Consider the following 18,113-nt stretch of genomic DNA (forward strand, 5'->3'; position numbering starts at 1 on the left):
TTCAAAATGATCTAACATATTGCTGGGTACTCAAAGAAAATCACATTCTACCAAGTAATAAGATGGAATATGGGTTCTAAAGAGAAATATGGAGGAAAATTAGGTTATTCAGAGTATGTTTGGAACTGAGCTGTCTACAGTTTGTTTCCTGCCATAGACTTGCACACAAAAAATGATTTCTTTCTTCCAGACACCTTCTTCACTTTCTCATAAAATAATTCTGTGCTCGAATTTGAGTAATGAGAGAAAATGAGAACATTTCCTAGCTACACTGTGCAAGCATGAGCAGGTTTCCAAAAAATATTTATTCAGAGATTTTTATGAATATTGAAAATGTTATCCTTATGGCACATTAGTTTCCTCTAGATATTGGGTAGAATACGCTTGTATATCTCAGTCAAATGCAGTAGAAACTTGGAGCATTTTGCTCTACATTATTCAGTAAGTAGGTAATGTTCTACTGCTATGGCTATCAGAACTAAGACATAAGAAAAACATGCAAGTATGATCTTTACTTAACAGTCAGCAGCTGAACTCATCTTTAATCAGAGCCTTCATTGCTGAAGCCCTCCTTCTGTAGCCAGCATGTACTAGATTAATCTCTTCCTATAGCCAGGGCACAGAGAAGGTATCTACCACCTCTAAATAAGATTAAAGGTAAGATATACTGCACTTGGGTTTCCATCATGTGAGTTTGCTGACAGTAAAGAGTCTTCACAATTGTCTCCCAAATGCTTGCATGTCACCACTTCCTTAGATGACGATGATGCACGTGACTGTTTGATCAGCACTGATCACGACACATCATTTGACTGTCTCAAGATAATGGCAACTTCAGACTCATGGTGGGATTTTAAGATTATTTCCTTGTCTGAAAATACAGTCTGGCATACTTTCATAGATGCGGGTTACACTAGAGTCCCGGGCTGGAGCAGAGAAGAGTCAGTCTATTCACAAAAATCCTTGTGTTAGATAAAACCAGTTGCACAGGTGTAAACTAGCATGGAAGTCTGTAAGATTTCAACAAGAAATAGATACTCGTAATGAAAATAAGTGTGTTATAAGTGTCAAACAGAGTAGGTAAACAGCTAGGCTGTGAAATTTTAAGGAAACCAAGCAAGGAAATAGGGACCTCCCATTAATTCTATTCTCAAGCTAAGCAGACAGAAATCTCTCTACCTCTACGCTTCCTGATATTTTAGCATCACTCTGACTCAACTTTTTTCTCTGTAGATGAAACAGGGGTAGAAAGCTGTCTCTGGAAAAGGTGCATTCATGCTTCCAAAGTGGACAATTAAAACTAAGTAGAGAGGAGCTGCAGAAACACTGAAGCTAGATGTCCAACTCTGTTTTGAAGAAAAGTGCTGTGGTGGAGGAAAGGAGAAAAATCATCATATTGAATACAAAGTAGAGAGTGGCCAAAAGAAAGTGATATGATGGTCTGAAACACTACTGGGCTAGGAGTAGCTATTCTTTCTCATCCTTACCTTCTAAATACTGTCTGCTATTCCTTTCTGTTACCTTTGCCACTAAACATTACTAACATCAGATTAGATTTATAGATTAACTAGATCAGTACAATGAAGAAAACTATCACTATCACTTCATTGGTTATTCCTGAGCCTGAAAATAAGAACTAGAAGTAAACGGCATAAAATATTTAGGAATAGGTAGGGTGTGGAAGGCAAGGCAGAACTAGTCCCTGCCCAGAATTCCCTCAGACTATTCATGTCAAACCAGAAGTATAAGTCTCCTTTTCTTGCTCCCATTAACCCCACAGCTGTTCATCTACACACATCCCAACCAAAGATCTGGATCAGAAAACCTGAGCAGCCTGAGGAAGGAAAAGGAAGTGGGGGAAAACAACTCACCCATCTCAGGAACAGAGTGCTTCCTGGTTGTCTTGTGCTCACTACATATCCTCACACTGACACAATGAGGGGGCAGGAACCAGAGCAATAACTGCTACCTCAGCTGCCACCACCACCCAAGAAGCACACCTGGAAATCACAGCCTCAGAATCAAAACTGCTTCCTGGCAAGCCTGCACAGGGCACAGAACAGATGAAAGTTCAAGGGTGTCATTTCAAAATACCTTTAACCAGTGCTACCATGTAAAGCAGCTGCCCCCTGTCTCTTCCACCTGACTGTTCATTCATATCCTCAGGTCACCTTCCCTCTCTTGCTTGCATAAATACGGGTGTGGAAAGGAGAATAGTAACTCTTTTTTTTTTCCCATACCGGATTATTTTCAACTTGAATCAGCCCCTTGATCTGATTCACTGTCTGGCCATGCAAACGTTCATGCCAGTATAAGCAAAAACATTGCAGGGACAGAACAAAAGGCCAGAGGTAGCAATAGAGCAGGACCAATTCTTTCAGAGATTATATCAGCTTTAAAGTGTTTGCCAATCAAGCTCTAAAAGCATAAATGTTTGCATCTCAGCCACTTAGCACCTGATGTTGAAAACCCTGTAGATGAATTGGCAAAATTTGGAAGTGATGACTTTGCCTGTAGATATATGAAATAAAATGGAGTAACAGGTTTGTGTTCTTTTTGGTATTTCCTTGAGATCCTAACCGTGTTATTTAACAAAATTAGTAAATGTTAGCAAATTAGCTGAGGTAGATAAATACACAAGTATATATATGTACTAACAATTGTAAGAGTGAACAGCATAAGCTACGAAATCTTAGGACTCTCTCAAACCACAGTAAGAAGGATCCTGCACAAAAGAAACACCTTGGTCCCTGACCACCAAATAATATTCCTTCAGTCATCCCTCTAACAAAGGGTGCTAACTGAAGCACAGGGTAAGTATTTAGGCTCTTACAGTATTAGCTACCCACATCATAGGCATGTTCTGCCTTGCCAGATGGCTCTAATGTGGTCTCCCTTGAAGCTGAAAGCATCACATTAAAACTCCTAATTGTGGTAATATATTCATTAAGTAATGACCTCAGTCAATTTTTCTCAAAGTGGGTTACATCATCCAAAAGGATCATGAGAAAGCTCTAAGGCAATCAGTAAGAGCTAGAAAAAAACCAAAATGCATTTGAAAAAAACCTCATTAAAATATATAAAATTATAGAAAATGTGTGATGATGATAATAAAACCAATTATACTTAAACATATTGATACCAAAATAAAGTTCCTCAAGTCTGGGGGAGTTTTACAATTGCAGACTGCTCACAGCCAACTCCTATCCCTTTGTGGAGGAGAGGCTGAGTTTCCACTGGCAGTTAGGGAAAGTAGGCTTTTCTCAGGTTTGCAGAGGAAGGTAAAGGACTAAGATAATCACACAGATGGGGATTTTTTTTTTTTTACGATATATTGATTTAAATAGCTTTTGAAAAATTGGCATCATAGAAATTTGGTAGATTTTTCAGAACTTTGCATGGTTCAGCCTAATAGCGCTTTCTTGAAATCACTGGGATTTTTGCCAATATCCATCCTTCAAGAGGAGCAAACTAAGTCCTGCACTGACCACCAATGGAAATTCCATCCTTAACATTTTCAACCTTGAGTTTTTAACAGAAAAGGAAGGAACAGCCATGAGTAAGACCACCTGAGTTTACAGTCTACTGTGTTAAGGTCTAGCCTGCTGCTCACAGGTTATTGGGTTGGCACGAGAAATTTAACAAGACTGGTCAGTTTTACTACAGCAACTCCAAAGTCCTGTGGACAACCTGAAACTTCAGAGTGGTATCAAATGTAGAGGCACACAATAGGAACAATACCAGAAAAAGAAATGAAAAATAGGACAGATAATAGAGAAGCTTTTCAGAATAATTAATTATGGGATGCAAGAAGAGAGAGAATCAATGGGCCTTCCCTCAAACATTTTGCTGAAATAAATCCAGCCAGAATGTAGTGAACATGAAACATCTTTAGTCACCTCTCCCTACCTAACACATGGGAGCAGATTTCTTCCCAGGATACTATCCCTCAAGATGCCATTTATGGGTTCTGAAATTCTGCTTTATCCAAGCTGTTTTTCAGGCATCTATCCATTTGGTCCTCCTCCTAGCAGTGGGTACAGTTCTTCTCCTTCATTGGGCTTCTTTGTCCAGTAAAAGAGACGAGTTTTCAAAATTATAACTGATACAGGTGAAAGAGTAAAGGAGTTTTCCCTGTTCTAACACAACCAATTTTAACAGTTAAAATCCAAAAATCATATTCAACACCTCTGAATTATTACACTGCTAATAAAGCAGTAAGCAGGCACAAAAACTGCTTTCTAGAAAGGCTTTCCCCCTCCTAGTTATTAGTGACCTCCATACTAGAGATTTCAATAGCATCAAAACAATACATGTGCCCTAGTCAGATGAATTTATAATCTCCATATTTGGCACGTTAAACAAATGACCTACTTAGAAGATTCTTAGGCAGTTTACCTCCCAGCAAATTAAGAGTACTCTCATCAAAATACTGTGCAAAATACAGTGTACAAAACTCAAATGTACCACTCTACAAAGTAAGAAGTTTCAGTGAAACTGCTACAAAGCAACACATGTATTAATATAACAGGAACCAAATGCACTACTGAACAATGGATGGAAAACACTTCATGTCCAAAGTACACCTTTTTGTCATCCATCATATGCATTAACATAAAGAAACCTACATAATCATACTTATTTGTCCCAGCCACAGAAAGGCAACTGTAGAAATGGATATACACAACTATTCTCTATTAAGTGGAAGCATTAGTGTTTGCAGTATACTAACAATTTTCAAGAGAGTTCCAAGACAGTCCAAGCCTCAACATCTTAGATGTGTGTGAAACAGAACTTCAACCCATGAACAGCTTATAATATTCAGGAATTGACCTTCAACGTACAGAAATAGCACTTAAAAGTAAAGAAAAAAATTTAATCTCTTTCTGAAAAAGGGAAAAAAGCAACTAAGGTACAAGACTGAGATTTTTGGAACGGATTACAATTTTTGAGCAGGCATGAAATAAAAGAACACAATTGTCAGAGCAGTGATCTGAAAGCACTTTCAAACAACCCAGAAATGAAGACTGCCTCTCAAAGTTTTATAGCTTTAAGTTTTATAGTTTTGGCCAAAGCAGAAGTTAAAGACATTTAGATTGAGAAGCAAATCCTTTACTTTCTTCACCTTTTGAATTCAATCAAGTATATCCCTATTTTTGAAAATTTGGGAATGAATCAGATCAGAGGACACATTGTTACTCCAATAAAGCAGGGCTATAAAAGTCCAAGTGAGGTTATTGAATGGGATTCAGTTCAAGATTAGGTGTCTATCTGTCTATTAGGTGTTCAATAAGAACAGTAGATATCTAATATGTCCCATTCTAGTTATGAGAATTTCAGTCCAACCTAAAGGAGCTTACATCAGCTCATCTTCAAAGCAGTTGAAGTTTACATTACATTCACTGTAATGAGTAGATAGCTATTGACTACAAAAGCAACTTAGACATCTCAGAGTTGATTTACTTGCTCATACATTTGAGATGCCATGGGGTAACAAGCCTTGTCTCTAGCTCTTGTTCCAGAAGGCCATTGGTCTCTTACTCTCCATGACCTTGTGCAGTTGTCTCTGCTAACCTGAAGCATCTCAAAGGGCCACAGACACCTGACAGTTTTTGAAGTATACAGCACTGCTAGCACAGATGCAGGCACCTATATTCAGTCATTGATCTCAAATGGAATCTCTTCTATTATGTTATTAAAGACAATTTCTGAGAAAATAGAAAAATATATCAATCCATATGAAGTAATAAACGCATAAAAAGCAGCTAGAAATGCTTTCAGGAATATATCCATTTCAGTAAGTCTAATAAACATTGTATTTCAAATTTTGCTATACTTTAACATGGTGTAGACATAATTCCTATGCAATTAAAAATACATGTAGAAACAGATGCAGTCATTTTGTACCAGCAGATTTTCTTGTAAGCCTTTTAAAGCCAATAATGTTATACCAAAGAGCAAATTTTCCCCAGCATTCTGATTCCCCATTTCGTTACCAATTACTACAAAATATAACATTATTTATAGCCTGAAATGTATTCTACAACATTCTTAGAACTACGCTACATTTGCCAGACTTCACATACATGAGGTTACAAATACCTGCCCCCACTCTATACTACCTTATCTACAATAGTTCTTTTCAGCAGTTAGATGGAAGCCAGTTTTTGTTACTTGTATCAGACTATCTCCTCCAGTGCACACTGCTGAATATTTAATAGCCAAACATCCTACACTTCACAGATATCAATAGATGTAAACCACCTTTATTTGCTACACATTACATGGACTTCTTCCACAGAAAAAGATGAAGAGTTATATGAATAATTCTGAGCCAGCTATAATACATCTGCAACAATCCCCAACAAACCATGCAGACAAATGGGATAATTTGTCTACTGAAAGTCAAAAATTGTTACTTTAACTGCACTTTTCTCACAAGAAATCTTTCCCTACTCCCAGTCATGCTTTTCTTCTCAGAAAAGTCTAATCAAAATGAGCCTTCTTATATAACCGATATTGCAAACTGAAAAACACTTACGGTTGATGTGATCAATATAGTATACACCAATCTGAGGATCATATGCAGCTTCCCATCCCCATGGCAGCTCATCCCCAACACAATCCGCAAATGACAAGGGCTTTGTTAACCTAAAACCAAAGAAACAAGTTAACGGTATAGCTTTTCTCTCTTCCATACATATATTTGTTATTCATATTCATTCCTATTATGACAGAAGCAAAGAAATATAGCAGGAAGAAAGGAAAGTAAGTTGTTTTCTCCATCTTAAAGTTTAGGCTCTTGTTTTTTCCCCTATTGCATCCTTCTGAATTAACTCCAAGAACATAATATAAGTCATTGCAGACATTTTTCAGTACAGACATTCAAGAGAGAAATTCACAGCATCTTCCATATTTGACAGTTTAGAATTACAAAATAACCAATAGCTTGTACAAGACAAAAAAAAAAATAAAATCTACACTCCCATTTGTCCCCAGAAGAACGGAACACTTACCCTAGTCTGTGATGAGAGTTCAAGATTTCAAGGTCATTTTCTCTAATGACCACAGACAGGATACTCACAAAAGACCACACAACCATCTAAGATGCAGTTAGCTGCTCTTACAAATCCACATACTTGAATAAAATAAGCAGCAGTGTGGACAAGGAGTGCATGGAGTAGGCATTTTATAAGTAACATTTAATAGGCCTTCAGATGTTCATATGGTGCCTTTTTGGAAGACTAAGTTTTAAATTTTTTTAATGGAGTGCCTATTTGTTACAAGAAATACTTTGATAATAATACATGGGCTCTTTTTCAACTGAGGCTGAGCAAAGCTTTACATCATATTTTTGCCTTTTTTTTAAAAAAAAAAAAAAAAGTAGAATTTCCTATTGATAGACCCACAGACAAATACCATGTCTGATATACTGACATATTTAATAGGAAGAACAAGATAATTAAGTTTTTACTGTCACCACAGTGACAATAAGATTAGTACACAGCCAGAGTTTAAATAAAAAATCCTCCGAGTAAGATTACCAAGGGCAGCTTGTGGGACACATGAGCATCACCTCTCCTTTACTCACTGCTGCTTAAGTTCTATCACCCAAGACTGTTTTTTCATCTCATCATTAAAATTCTGTATAAAAAGCTAAGACTAATTCACATAAGCTTTTTTGTTTCTGTATTTTTTTCTTCAATTAGTTTCTGACCAAAAGAAACTGGTTTATCAACATTTTTGTGAGAAATGAAAGAGAATAGTACGTTTTACTTTCTACAAAATGAATGAGCTTTTTTGTATAGAAAATGCTACACAAAACTATTGAATTAATTTTTTTTTTTTACAGCTGAGAAAATAGAAATTTGAGCACAGGTTTGATTTAGAAATCATTGTCCAACAAATATATTATTACTACTGATGGATCTGACCTATCAATTCTTTAGTAAGGGCAACACTTTAGTCCTCCAAACTAGGGTTGCAGAAATTACACAGAACCAAGTTCTTAAGATCCAAAATCTCTGCAGAGTATAGACAGATTTATTTTTTTAATTGTAAGCATGAATCCACTTTCTCACGTTTCTCCAAAGCTTACAACATACAGCATTACTTCAAAAATTAGTTTTGTTTGCAAATAGTAACAGCTAGACAGAAAGAGATGGCTCTTAGGAAAACAGGAGAAGCCTTTTAAAAGTCAGGATAAAACACAATCACAGTTCAGCCAGGCTGTCCACAGCACGCAGCAGAGTGAACACAGGGTACCCATGTCAGAGAGTTCCCAGGCCACTACTGCTCAGAGGAAGCATCAATCACATAAAAGCAACAGCCCTTTGGTGGGTTTGGTTAATCATGTGAACCAAAGTCCTGCCTCAAATTAGATTACAGATGTGGATTTTCAGAAGATTTCTTAAAATGATTAAAAAAAATATCATAGTTCAACGTCATTCTTTGCCTTAATGTTGTAATATTAACTCAAAACACAACTCGTCGCTCAAGTAGAAGAAAATATTTGAAATCCCATATAGCAGAGTTGGGATCATAACAAACTCATATAAACATGGCCAGATGATCTCTAATTCACTTAGAACTCTGCATAAAGATTTAATACTTTCAGCAAAAATACACACCACAGTTACCAACAATCACAAGATGCGATTTTTAAACCACCTCTACAGGAAGGATATGAACACAGTACTATCCTGCCTTTTAATCTGCACTCCACACCAATTTTATTTTTAATCAAATACTAACTTCTTACTATTATAGTGCATTCTGAAGGTTAGACTGCAGACCACTCTGGCCATGTGGATGTTTTGTCCAGGTGTTATCACCTGTCAGAAATCGGACACCGTGAGAATGAATAGCAGCCGCTCTTCTCAACCCAGACACTCCATAAATTAAAACAACACTAAAAAACTGGAAAAGTACTTAAATGACCCGCTCTGGACCTTAAACAAAAGAAGAGGGAGACAGAGGTCCTGGAACACAGGCAGTACTGGACAAATTATTTTATGAATTCTGCTCTGCTGGATCATTCTTGGACATCACAGCCTTAAGATCTGAAGTACGTCAGGAGAACTGCTCCTGAGTAGAGTTTTAAAACATGAAAATGTTTGGATAATAGGATCACAATTACTTAAGTGTGTTACATCTCCATGACTCTCTTTTTTGTTCCAGTCTTTTAATTGCACAAGATTTTTGAGCCCGAGATAGACTTTTAAAATTGAGCAGCAATCAGCACAAGGTGGTATCAGACTGTGTAGGGCCCTCACAACTGTCTCAACATAAACAGTATCTACTTTCAAAATATGTATGGCAAATTGATGAGATTAACATGACATGAAGTAACATGCAAGAGAAAATTTGCAAGACAAAAGTTGAAAGCAAGGAGAGCTAACGAGATGTAATTGGAAAGGAGATAATACCTAGGAGCAAGGACTGAAGGAATCTTGTCTGTGTGAAGATCATTACCTGTGACATAATAACATATGATAGACAGACTGCCATTACATACATTAACCCTGACCCAAGAAAAATGAGGTTTATTGCACCATGATAGAGGATTAAGTGCTGTGTCTCAGGGTACTGACATTCTGAGGTAGTTTATAATACTTTTTCAGTTTGTCATCATCAATTTATATATTCTTAAAAGAATGCCAATACTCTAAAAAGGATGACTTTAAAGTCCACATTTAGTATATTATAAAGTTTAATTAGATAACAAAAGGTGAGGGGTCTTAATGCATATCATTAAGCTCAAGTATTCTCACCTATGGGCACTTTTTTTTTTTTTAACCTTCAAGAACTCCTTCCAAGTGAAGGCTAATTTATTAGCCTTTAACTCATATATAACATTATGTACTCAACCTTATATGGCTGCAACACTCCCATTTCAGTATATGGATTGAAGCGTGCTACCTGGACACTCCCTGGACAAGGAAGCATTCTGTAATTCCATTATGTAAACAGTACATAATTATGTTATTGCCAATCACTTCACAGATGCCCTGGGAAACCCAGAAGACAAATACAACTTACAAACTGAGAAGCTGTATTACCACCTCAAATTTACATTTTTCTTTAAAGCTTTCAAAGTGAACTAAAATCTTAAAAAGTAGATTCTACAATGATATATGAGACATTAACAGTTGCTATTGCATCTGCACCCATGCCTATAATATACATCTAAATAAAGAGGCTGATAATACTGTAAAATGGAACTGTAACTAGAGACTGGTGGATTGTCAGTGTAGTATTGTTCCATTTGGACAACTTTCTTGCTTGACATACTCCCTAGATCACAAAAATACATAGAAGAAAAGGTCAGGGTCCACCAAAAAAAAACCAACCACCAAAAAACCCACCAAAAAACCCTACATACATAATAGTAAATACTATATTTCTGCCAAGCTATAGAAAGCCCATAGTATTTCACACTTCTATGATCTAAGATTATCGATGTGCTTGTTTTTAAAAACATGTATCATATTTATGTATATACATACACGCACACACACACAATTTTCAACACGTCATTCTATGCAAGGGTAATGCTGCATTCTGCTTCATTCCTTCTCTTGACTCCTTTTTTCTCCAAATCCATTCAGGATTAAATCAATTGTAACACTGAACCAGAGGTTATCCATATTATAATTTGGACTCTGCTTTATCAATAGGAAACTCTGGAGTTTGGTCTTTGCTTTCTTCTAAACTCAGCTGATACCAGTATCACTGACCTCCTTAGCATACTTCAAGACCTGATTTTATCCACACTCTGAAGGACTACCTGAGGGACTCTGAAGTACAGCCTGACATGTTTTGCCCAAATATAACTATTTGCATCAATTTTGTAAGACTGACTTATTGTGATTTATAATATATGTGGTGGTTTGAGGAAGAGAGAAAGTTTACAGAAGGTTACAGTAGGCAGATCTCAGAGAACATGGGCGGGACAGAGAGGAGTGGGAAGAGAAACACACCCCCAGTCCCATTCCTCACCCCATTTCTGAGGTACATAAATACCTGAGAATTATGAACAGGTTCATCTCAATCTCTTTCAAAATCACTTCAAAGAATACCTCCTTTGCTGTGTGATGCTTGTCCTGGAGTCAAGAACTGGGAGTTCTGAATTCAACTGTAAGTAGGGCCAATGCTCAACTTCTATGCTCAGCTTCAACACACATTTGAAAACTTTCTCCAAATCTCAACTATCCCTACCCAAGATGACTTGATGTTCTTTGCCATGTAGCAAGATCTTGTGTGACACTTACACGTTGCATTCATTAAATTTCACACCCATTCGTTCTCATATATAATGGTGTATGTTTCACATTATTTATTTTCTCTTACAATGCAGTACTTGCTAGTACTTTTTCTAGACAGAAACCATTCTGAAAAATATACCTCTTCTCCACACATTAGGAACTGAGAAGACAAAACCTGAATTACTATTTCGATGTGCAGGAATGAGCATCTATCAAAACATAACAGAAGAAACCCAATGATGGATGGACTACATGCACACTTACCTGGAATCTAGCTCATTTAACTACATACACCATTACAGAAGGGTGTACAGATGACTTACCAATAACACAATACAACAGTAACACAAAATTTCCTCTGAGCACTTCCCCACAAATATTTTCAGTTAACACAATGACACATAACAGGAACATATGACCAGCAACAGCTAATTTCTTATTTTGCAAAAGGATGAATGAAAGTATTTAACTCTTATTTTGATCCAGTAGCTCAAGACCAGCAAATGTAAAAATTTAAATCAACTGGTCAGGGAAAGAAACGTATAAAGAGAAGAGGAATGTTCTAAATTCCTCACTAGAATTCCTGAATTTAGTGCTCAGGTCAGATCTTAGAATCAATTCTTCCCCAGCTTTCTAGTTAATGCTATAGGCATTGTGACTTCAAAGGATCTATAAACGTGTCTTTGAATCCCACCCCAAATATCCTCCCAAACACGGATTCTACTCACTTCAGGCACCAAAGATGGATTTCTTATAGAAAACTCAGGTGTGTAATTCAACTCATTAACTTCAAAAGTTATTTAACCTGAATTACTCCTTTAGGTTCCCTAGAGAAGCTGATTCACCATATCTATTTAGACTGAAGATGAATCACACTGAAGGTTTCCCTGTTTTTCTAATGACTACAGAAGTCTGAATGCAAGGCAACTAAATTTAAGCGGGATGAATACTATACCAGGCAGTAGACAGAGTGCATATAGAATGCAAACGAGACCAAGCTGTAGCTCCACATTGCAGGTCAGAGTTAAAGAGAGGCACTGCTACTCCATATGGCTGATCTCAGTATCCATTAATAGCATGAAAATTACATTACATCAGGAAGAGAATTTTCTCTTCTACAAATTACAGTGGCTGAAGCTGCCACAAAATGCATTTACTTTCTATTAATAATACTGATATCAATTTCTTAACTTTTGAAAGTGGTAACTGAACCTGTAGAAAGCAGCAGCATGTACATGCCCATAGAACACCTTTTTGCCATAGCCTTTGTTCATTCAATTCTATAAACTAGCAAACGCCAGGTACAATCTCTCTCCTCTTGAAAAAGCTCATTCGTGAGTCTGTTGACAGGACTTCAGCTTCTAAACACCATATTCTTAACACAGTAGTACCTCCCATTCAGATACGAGGCCAACACATTATGTACAACCTTTGCATTACTTAAGTACGATCTCTTTTAATAAGGGTATTATTAAGATATACTGGCACTTTATTAGAGGTATTACTTTGAAAGAGTAACTAAGTGGACATCAGTACCACATCAGAACATATCAAACAAGGAGTAGCATGGTGCCAGTCCATTATAGAACACTGGTGTGAAATAAAACATGGTAAGGTCATGCATCTCTTTACGCCTTGTTCATAAGTGTACAACCAATGCCTATATTTAAAAGGCAGCACGAACATGCATGTTATCTTTTCTACACAATATAGAGTTACTAAGAGTAGTTCAAATGACATGTCACCCCATTCTGTAATTATGAAAAACTCCCAATAACATTAAATTATGCTGCTTTATGCCTATTGGCACTAGCTTGTGCACCATTAATCTGCTTGTTTCATATTACACATGCATGCACACAACAGTACAGGTTTACAGTCAAACATTTCTAGCATTTACACACAGCAGTCAGCAGTAGAATAGCACCCCAACTTCACCTTTTTACACCACAACTGGATACTCAAAAAAACTGGATAACTGCAAAAAATAAAGTCACAGTGGAGTTATACATTTTTAGGAGACAATGATTTTTAACTCCATCAGCAAGTATTTCCTGGATACATTTAATGAATTTTCACTTGTCTTCCAGATTTCAAATTATTTTGCTCCTGATATTATAAAGATGTAAAACAGTCAAATTTTTATAAAAAGAATGTAAACTTGAGATATTTAGGCCCTGATTCTAGTTTTATAAAAAAACATACAGGTATATAGTATCATTTTTAATAGCTTACAATTCCTATCGCATGATTCTTTTAAGACCCTGAACACTTACGATAGGCAGCAGGCCCTAAAGAAATACACGTCTTGGTTTTTAGAGGGTTTTCTTGATAAATGAAAATGTACACACATGCAGATAGGGGGTTATACTAAGAAACAAACATAAGTTCATCACCTTACAGCAACACAGAATGGCTAGACATTATCTGGGTATATACCACCAGGATAATGGGCTCTCACAACTATTTTTACAAGCTCAAAAACTTGGTTTTCAGTACTGAACTCATACTGACAGTGACTTACAACATCGCCCATATTACAGGTGAGCTGTGTGTTCACATATGTAGGACTAAGCCACATTCAATGATGTTTCAGAAAACAAAGACTTTGAAAAATACAATTTCCATTAAAAGATTCTTGTCTAGCTAGACAGCAGCCCAGGTGAACACAACAGTGTGTTCAGGAAGCACACAAAGATCAAGCAGAAAGTAAAATCTAATTCTTTTCTGTCCTTGTAGGGTTTGGGTTTTTTTTATAGAGTAGTGAATAAGCTGTTTCTTCTCTGTAATTTAGGCAAAGTACTCAAGGCTGTTTTGAAATGCTTTGTTGAAAAGGGCAGTGTGCTGAACCGTGTCTTAGTTCTCAGAGCCCTCCAGAGAGACAGTTGTATTGATACTACCATGTGAAATGGCAGTATCAGCCCATTATTGGTTCTGACTGCTACTGCCAAAAGGCCTTCCCTGATGACCAACTCAGTTTCATACACTACCATGACACCTAACCATTCATCATATTCAGTAAGTACTTAAAAATAAAAAAGATTATACCTCCCCAATGACTGGCTTTGAAACAAGCACCAACTACAGGAGAAAACTGTACTCCATTCCTCAAATATTTTCCAGGAACTATTCTTCTTGACTGAGTTAAACATTTAACTGCCAGGGCAAGGATGAAAACAAACCAACTAACTTTTCTTCAATCCCACTACAACAAAAAAATCCTAAATTCCATATATTTATACACAACTGCTACAACATCAAAAACCAGAAATCTGTCAAAAGTTCTGTACCTATTGCAAATATAGCCATTTTAAGACAATACAGTAATGTATTTACTAGTAAAGATGTATTGTACATTGAGAGCAACCAATTCCTCAGAACAAAAAAACTACTTATAACTGCAAATAATCTGAGTCCACTTATTTTAACAGCAGCACAAGTCTTCAAAAACATAACGATAATAAAAATAGCTGATCAAAAAATCTATTCCAGAACAAATGCTATCTTTAGACAAATAAAGGACATATATTTAGGGTCTGTTTGCCTTAGAGGGGCCAGTAAAATCTGCAGAAGTAGTGAACCAAACTAAAAATCAAGAGACACACCAAGTAAACAAAGGGGGAAAAAATAATCAAACCAAAACAAATTTAAAAACCCCCAAATCTTACGTAGTGGGACAGTTTTCCCAAACACCTTCCTACTTCACTTCGCAATTTTGCAACTGTCCTGTAAAATCATCAGCAATTAAGTGCTTGCAATATATTAACAAGATTTACTATCCTTTTACTTATTTTAAAAGACTTCTCTTCAATGCTCAAAAATTCTACACATCTCCAAACTCCCTAAAGCTTTACACAATACAGAGAAGATGGGGATGGAAATATACAGGTCCTCTAAAGATCTTGCCCATTCCCTCCACAGAAAAAACACAAACCAGGGAACTCAAATGCATACACACAAAAGGAAGCAAGCAAACAGAAAACACGCAAGATTTCAGAACAGGAGCCAGAAGATAGGGGGAGGTGAATGCAGAGGGAATATCCTGCCTTCCAGCTTACCTTAGATGTTATGTGCATGTTAATGACTGACATAAAAATACGTTAGAATAGCAGTGAAGCAGAACATAACTGCCTCTTCGCAGTTACAGAGGGGTTAACATTAGCTCAATGTCAGCTCACTCTATTCCTTCACAGGTGCTTCTGAAAAAGCACATAAACTAAGTAGCTGAGACCCAGAAGAGGAAAAATGCTTTGGGAAGGAAGGCACCCACACCCACTAGTTGCAGGAACAGGTCAAACTGCCTGCTGGCATGTTTTTTTTTGTTTCCTCTTACTTTTGATTATGATAAACTGTTCTGGCTGTCCACTTAACAATTACTACATCAGTGAAGAAAAAAATCCCACGCTGAACACAGCTATACATTTTGCTACATCATTTTATCATTGAAGGTACCGAAAGAAACCAAATACTTACATGAAAAGGAGAACCACTATTTTCCAGCTCAGCTACTAGCTATTTGTTTCTGTAGGACAAGAACCCCCAACCAAATCTCACTTTTAATTTCTTTATCCCTTTAACATTGCCAAGTTCAATACAAAGATGACATTTTGAAAGGGGGGGTGGGGGGGGTATCACAGAGGGGTGGAAATGGGTAATGCCATGAATGTTTTCTCCTGCGTTTTTCTCCGACACAGCAGTTGGTCCTACACTGGCATGTAAGCACTATAATATTAGTCACCTGGAATGTGAGGAATGTCTGATAACCATACCCTAGCACAGGGATAATTCCACAGCCATAAACTAACCATACGACCTTTGAGCTTCCCCCTGAAAGCTCAAATGCAGTGACATTATGAAAAAGGCTATTATGTGCAGTGTTGCTATAGGTTATTTGTATATACAGGACTGTACACTGATAGAGGGAAACCATGTTGACATCAGTTGAAAACACTGTTAAGAAACTTAGCTCTTAGTTTTAATCTAAATCCATAAACACCATTATGTTTTCCTAGTAATTTTAAGGGTTCCATTTTAAGTGATCCTACAATCTCTACCTCCAAACTTGACTTGGAAATGTTCCCTTTACCTGTCTTATACCACTCTGCTTCTCATTTCATACATTTATTATCAAATGATTGCTCTACAATAGGAAGATGTACCCTTAGAAATACACAAGTAAAAAAAATAACCACAAACAAAAAAACAACCAACAAACCCCAAACCAAAACCAACAACAACCCCAAACAAACAGAAAAACAAATCCAGTCAAACATTGGTTTCATGAAATTCAAAAAAGGCACAAACTCTGCAATAATTTCCATATGCAAACAGAAGCAACATCTGTCCCAAAAAGCTTACCATTTAATTGAAGTATGATATAACAATGGAAGGAAAATGTCCACAGATTGGAAAACTTTATTAGAATAAATCAAAGCAGATACACTTATAATAAAGTATTAAAACATTCTGTTATTTTGGATGATTTGTCAGCTTGGCTGTCTGTAAGGCACTAAGTATCAAAAGCAGGCTTCCCGGCAGATAGTTAAGTACTAAAGGGTTAAATATAGGATATTTCTGTAGTGTGAAAATTAAATCTGGGGAAGAGAAATGTATTTCGAAGAAAGAACACAGTCAAAAACAGAAAATAATCATGACTGTTAATGTCAGCATTAAAAGATCTTCCTTATCCCTAACCTTTCCCCTTCCTCCTTTATGTAAGTTCATACACATGCTATTCCAAATCACCTCACTACTCACCTCATCAGTTACAGAAAATTATCTTGAAAATTCTGTTCTGTGAACTCCCCTTCATTCCTCCTGCAAACAAACGGTTGCATTGCAAGGAACCTTTGGATTTACAGAGAGCGTATTTCATGACTCTTCTCACCTTACTCTGCTCCCACTGAAGTCAGCAGGAGTGTTACCAATTTCAGTAGCAGGATACTTAAATCTGTGACAAGCACTTTTGAAAAGTACCATTCATCTGAACATCTCAAGTAACCTCACAAACATTCAGCTTCAGCACTGTGAAGCACTCTAGTCAAGTGCTTCAATCATTCCAGAAGCAGAGTGAACCCGAGTTAACCATCCAAGGCCACTGAAATTCAGTTACAGACCTACAAACTGTGACGAAGAGGAGAGAGCATCTCACTCTAACCGTTATTCTCAATACTGAGTTTTTCATGTCCTGACTTCTAGCTTCTTGTCCAGCTACTTGTTTTGTAAAAATTTTTAATGCATGCTTCATTAAATCATTACATGTTTTGCAGTACACTGCAGCTCCTGTTGCAAAAGACTGAGCTAGATCAGAGCTCAAATGGTACACAACCACTTGGGCAACCTCTGGGCACTGGTAAACTCTTTTCCAGATGCTATAGGAGAAAGATAAATCTTTAAAATGTATCAACAATTTTTAACATGGAAAATGAACAAACACCACTGATTTTATATAACTGCAAGCAGCATAATACTAAAAATAAAAAAGGAAGAGGGAATGAATTTTTATTTTAATATTAATAACACACCATAAAAAAGTCTGCCAACTCGGTGCAGCAAGTTCCCTCCAATCACTTCAGCTATGGTTTCATAGAAGACAGCATCTAGAAAAATCTTTACGTTCTTGAGAGTAGGGTGATGGAAGCCACAGCCTGACATATATTAGTAAAACTGCACAAAACTGAAATAATGAGTAAGGGCTGTAGCAAATATATTTGCTTCATACAAATCTAACATTGAACTAGTAAGTGTAAGATGCTGAAGTGTCAGGGTACTGTAAAACTACAGTAATGCAAAATTACAAGAAAATTTCAGATATGTTCTGGCCTACATTAATCCCTCCAACTGATT

The 18,113-nt window shown here is 36.7% G+C and overlaps 1 protein-coding gene across 1 annotated transcript in view; it reads right to left on the reverse strand.

Moving 5' to 3' along the window:
* Window positions 1-18,113, reverse strand: part of WWC2 (WW and C2 domain containing 2) — a 100,620-nt gene that overhangs the window by 58,684 nt on the left and 23,823 nt on the right. Inside the window, exon 3 of the mRNA XM_026846991.1 lies at window positions 6,542-6,651. Coding sequence (XP_026702792.1) covers window positions 6,542-6,651 — 110 coding nt within the window. The remainder of the gene's footprint in view (window positions 1-6,541; window positions 6,652-18,113) is intronic.

This window comes from Athene cunicularia (genome assembly GCF_003259725.1).
Source record: "Athene cunicularia isolate RWA chromosome 4 unlocalized genomic scaffold, athCun1 chr4_part1, whole genome shotgun sequence".
NCBI lineage: Eukaryota > Metazoa > Chordata > Aves > Strigiformes > Strigidae > Athene > Athene cunicularia.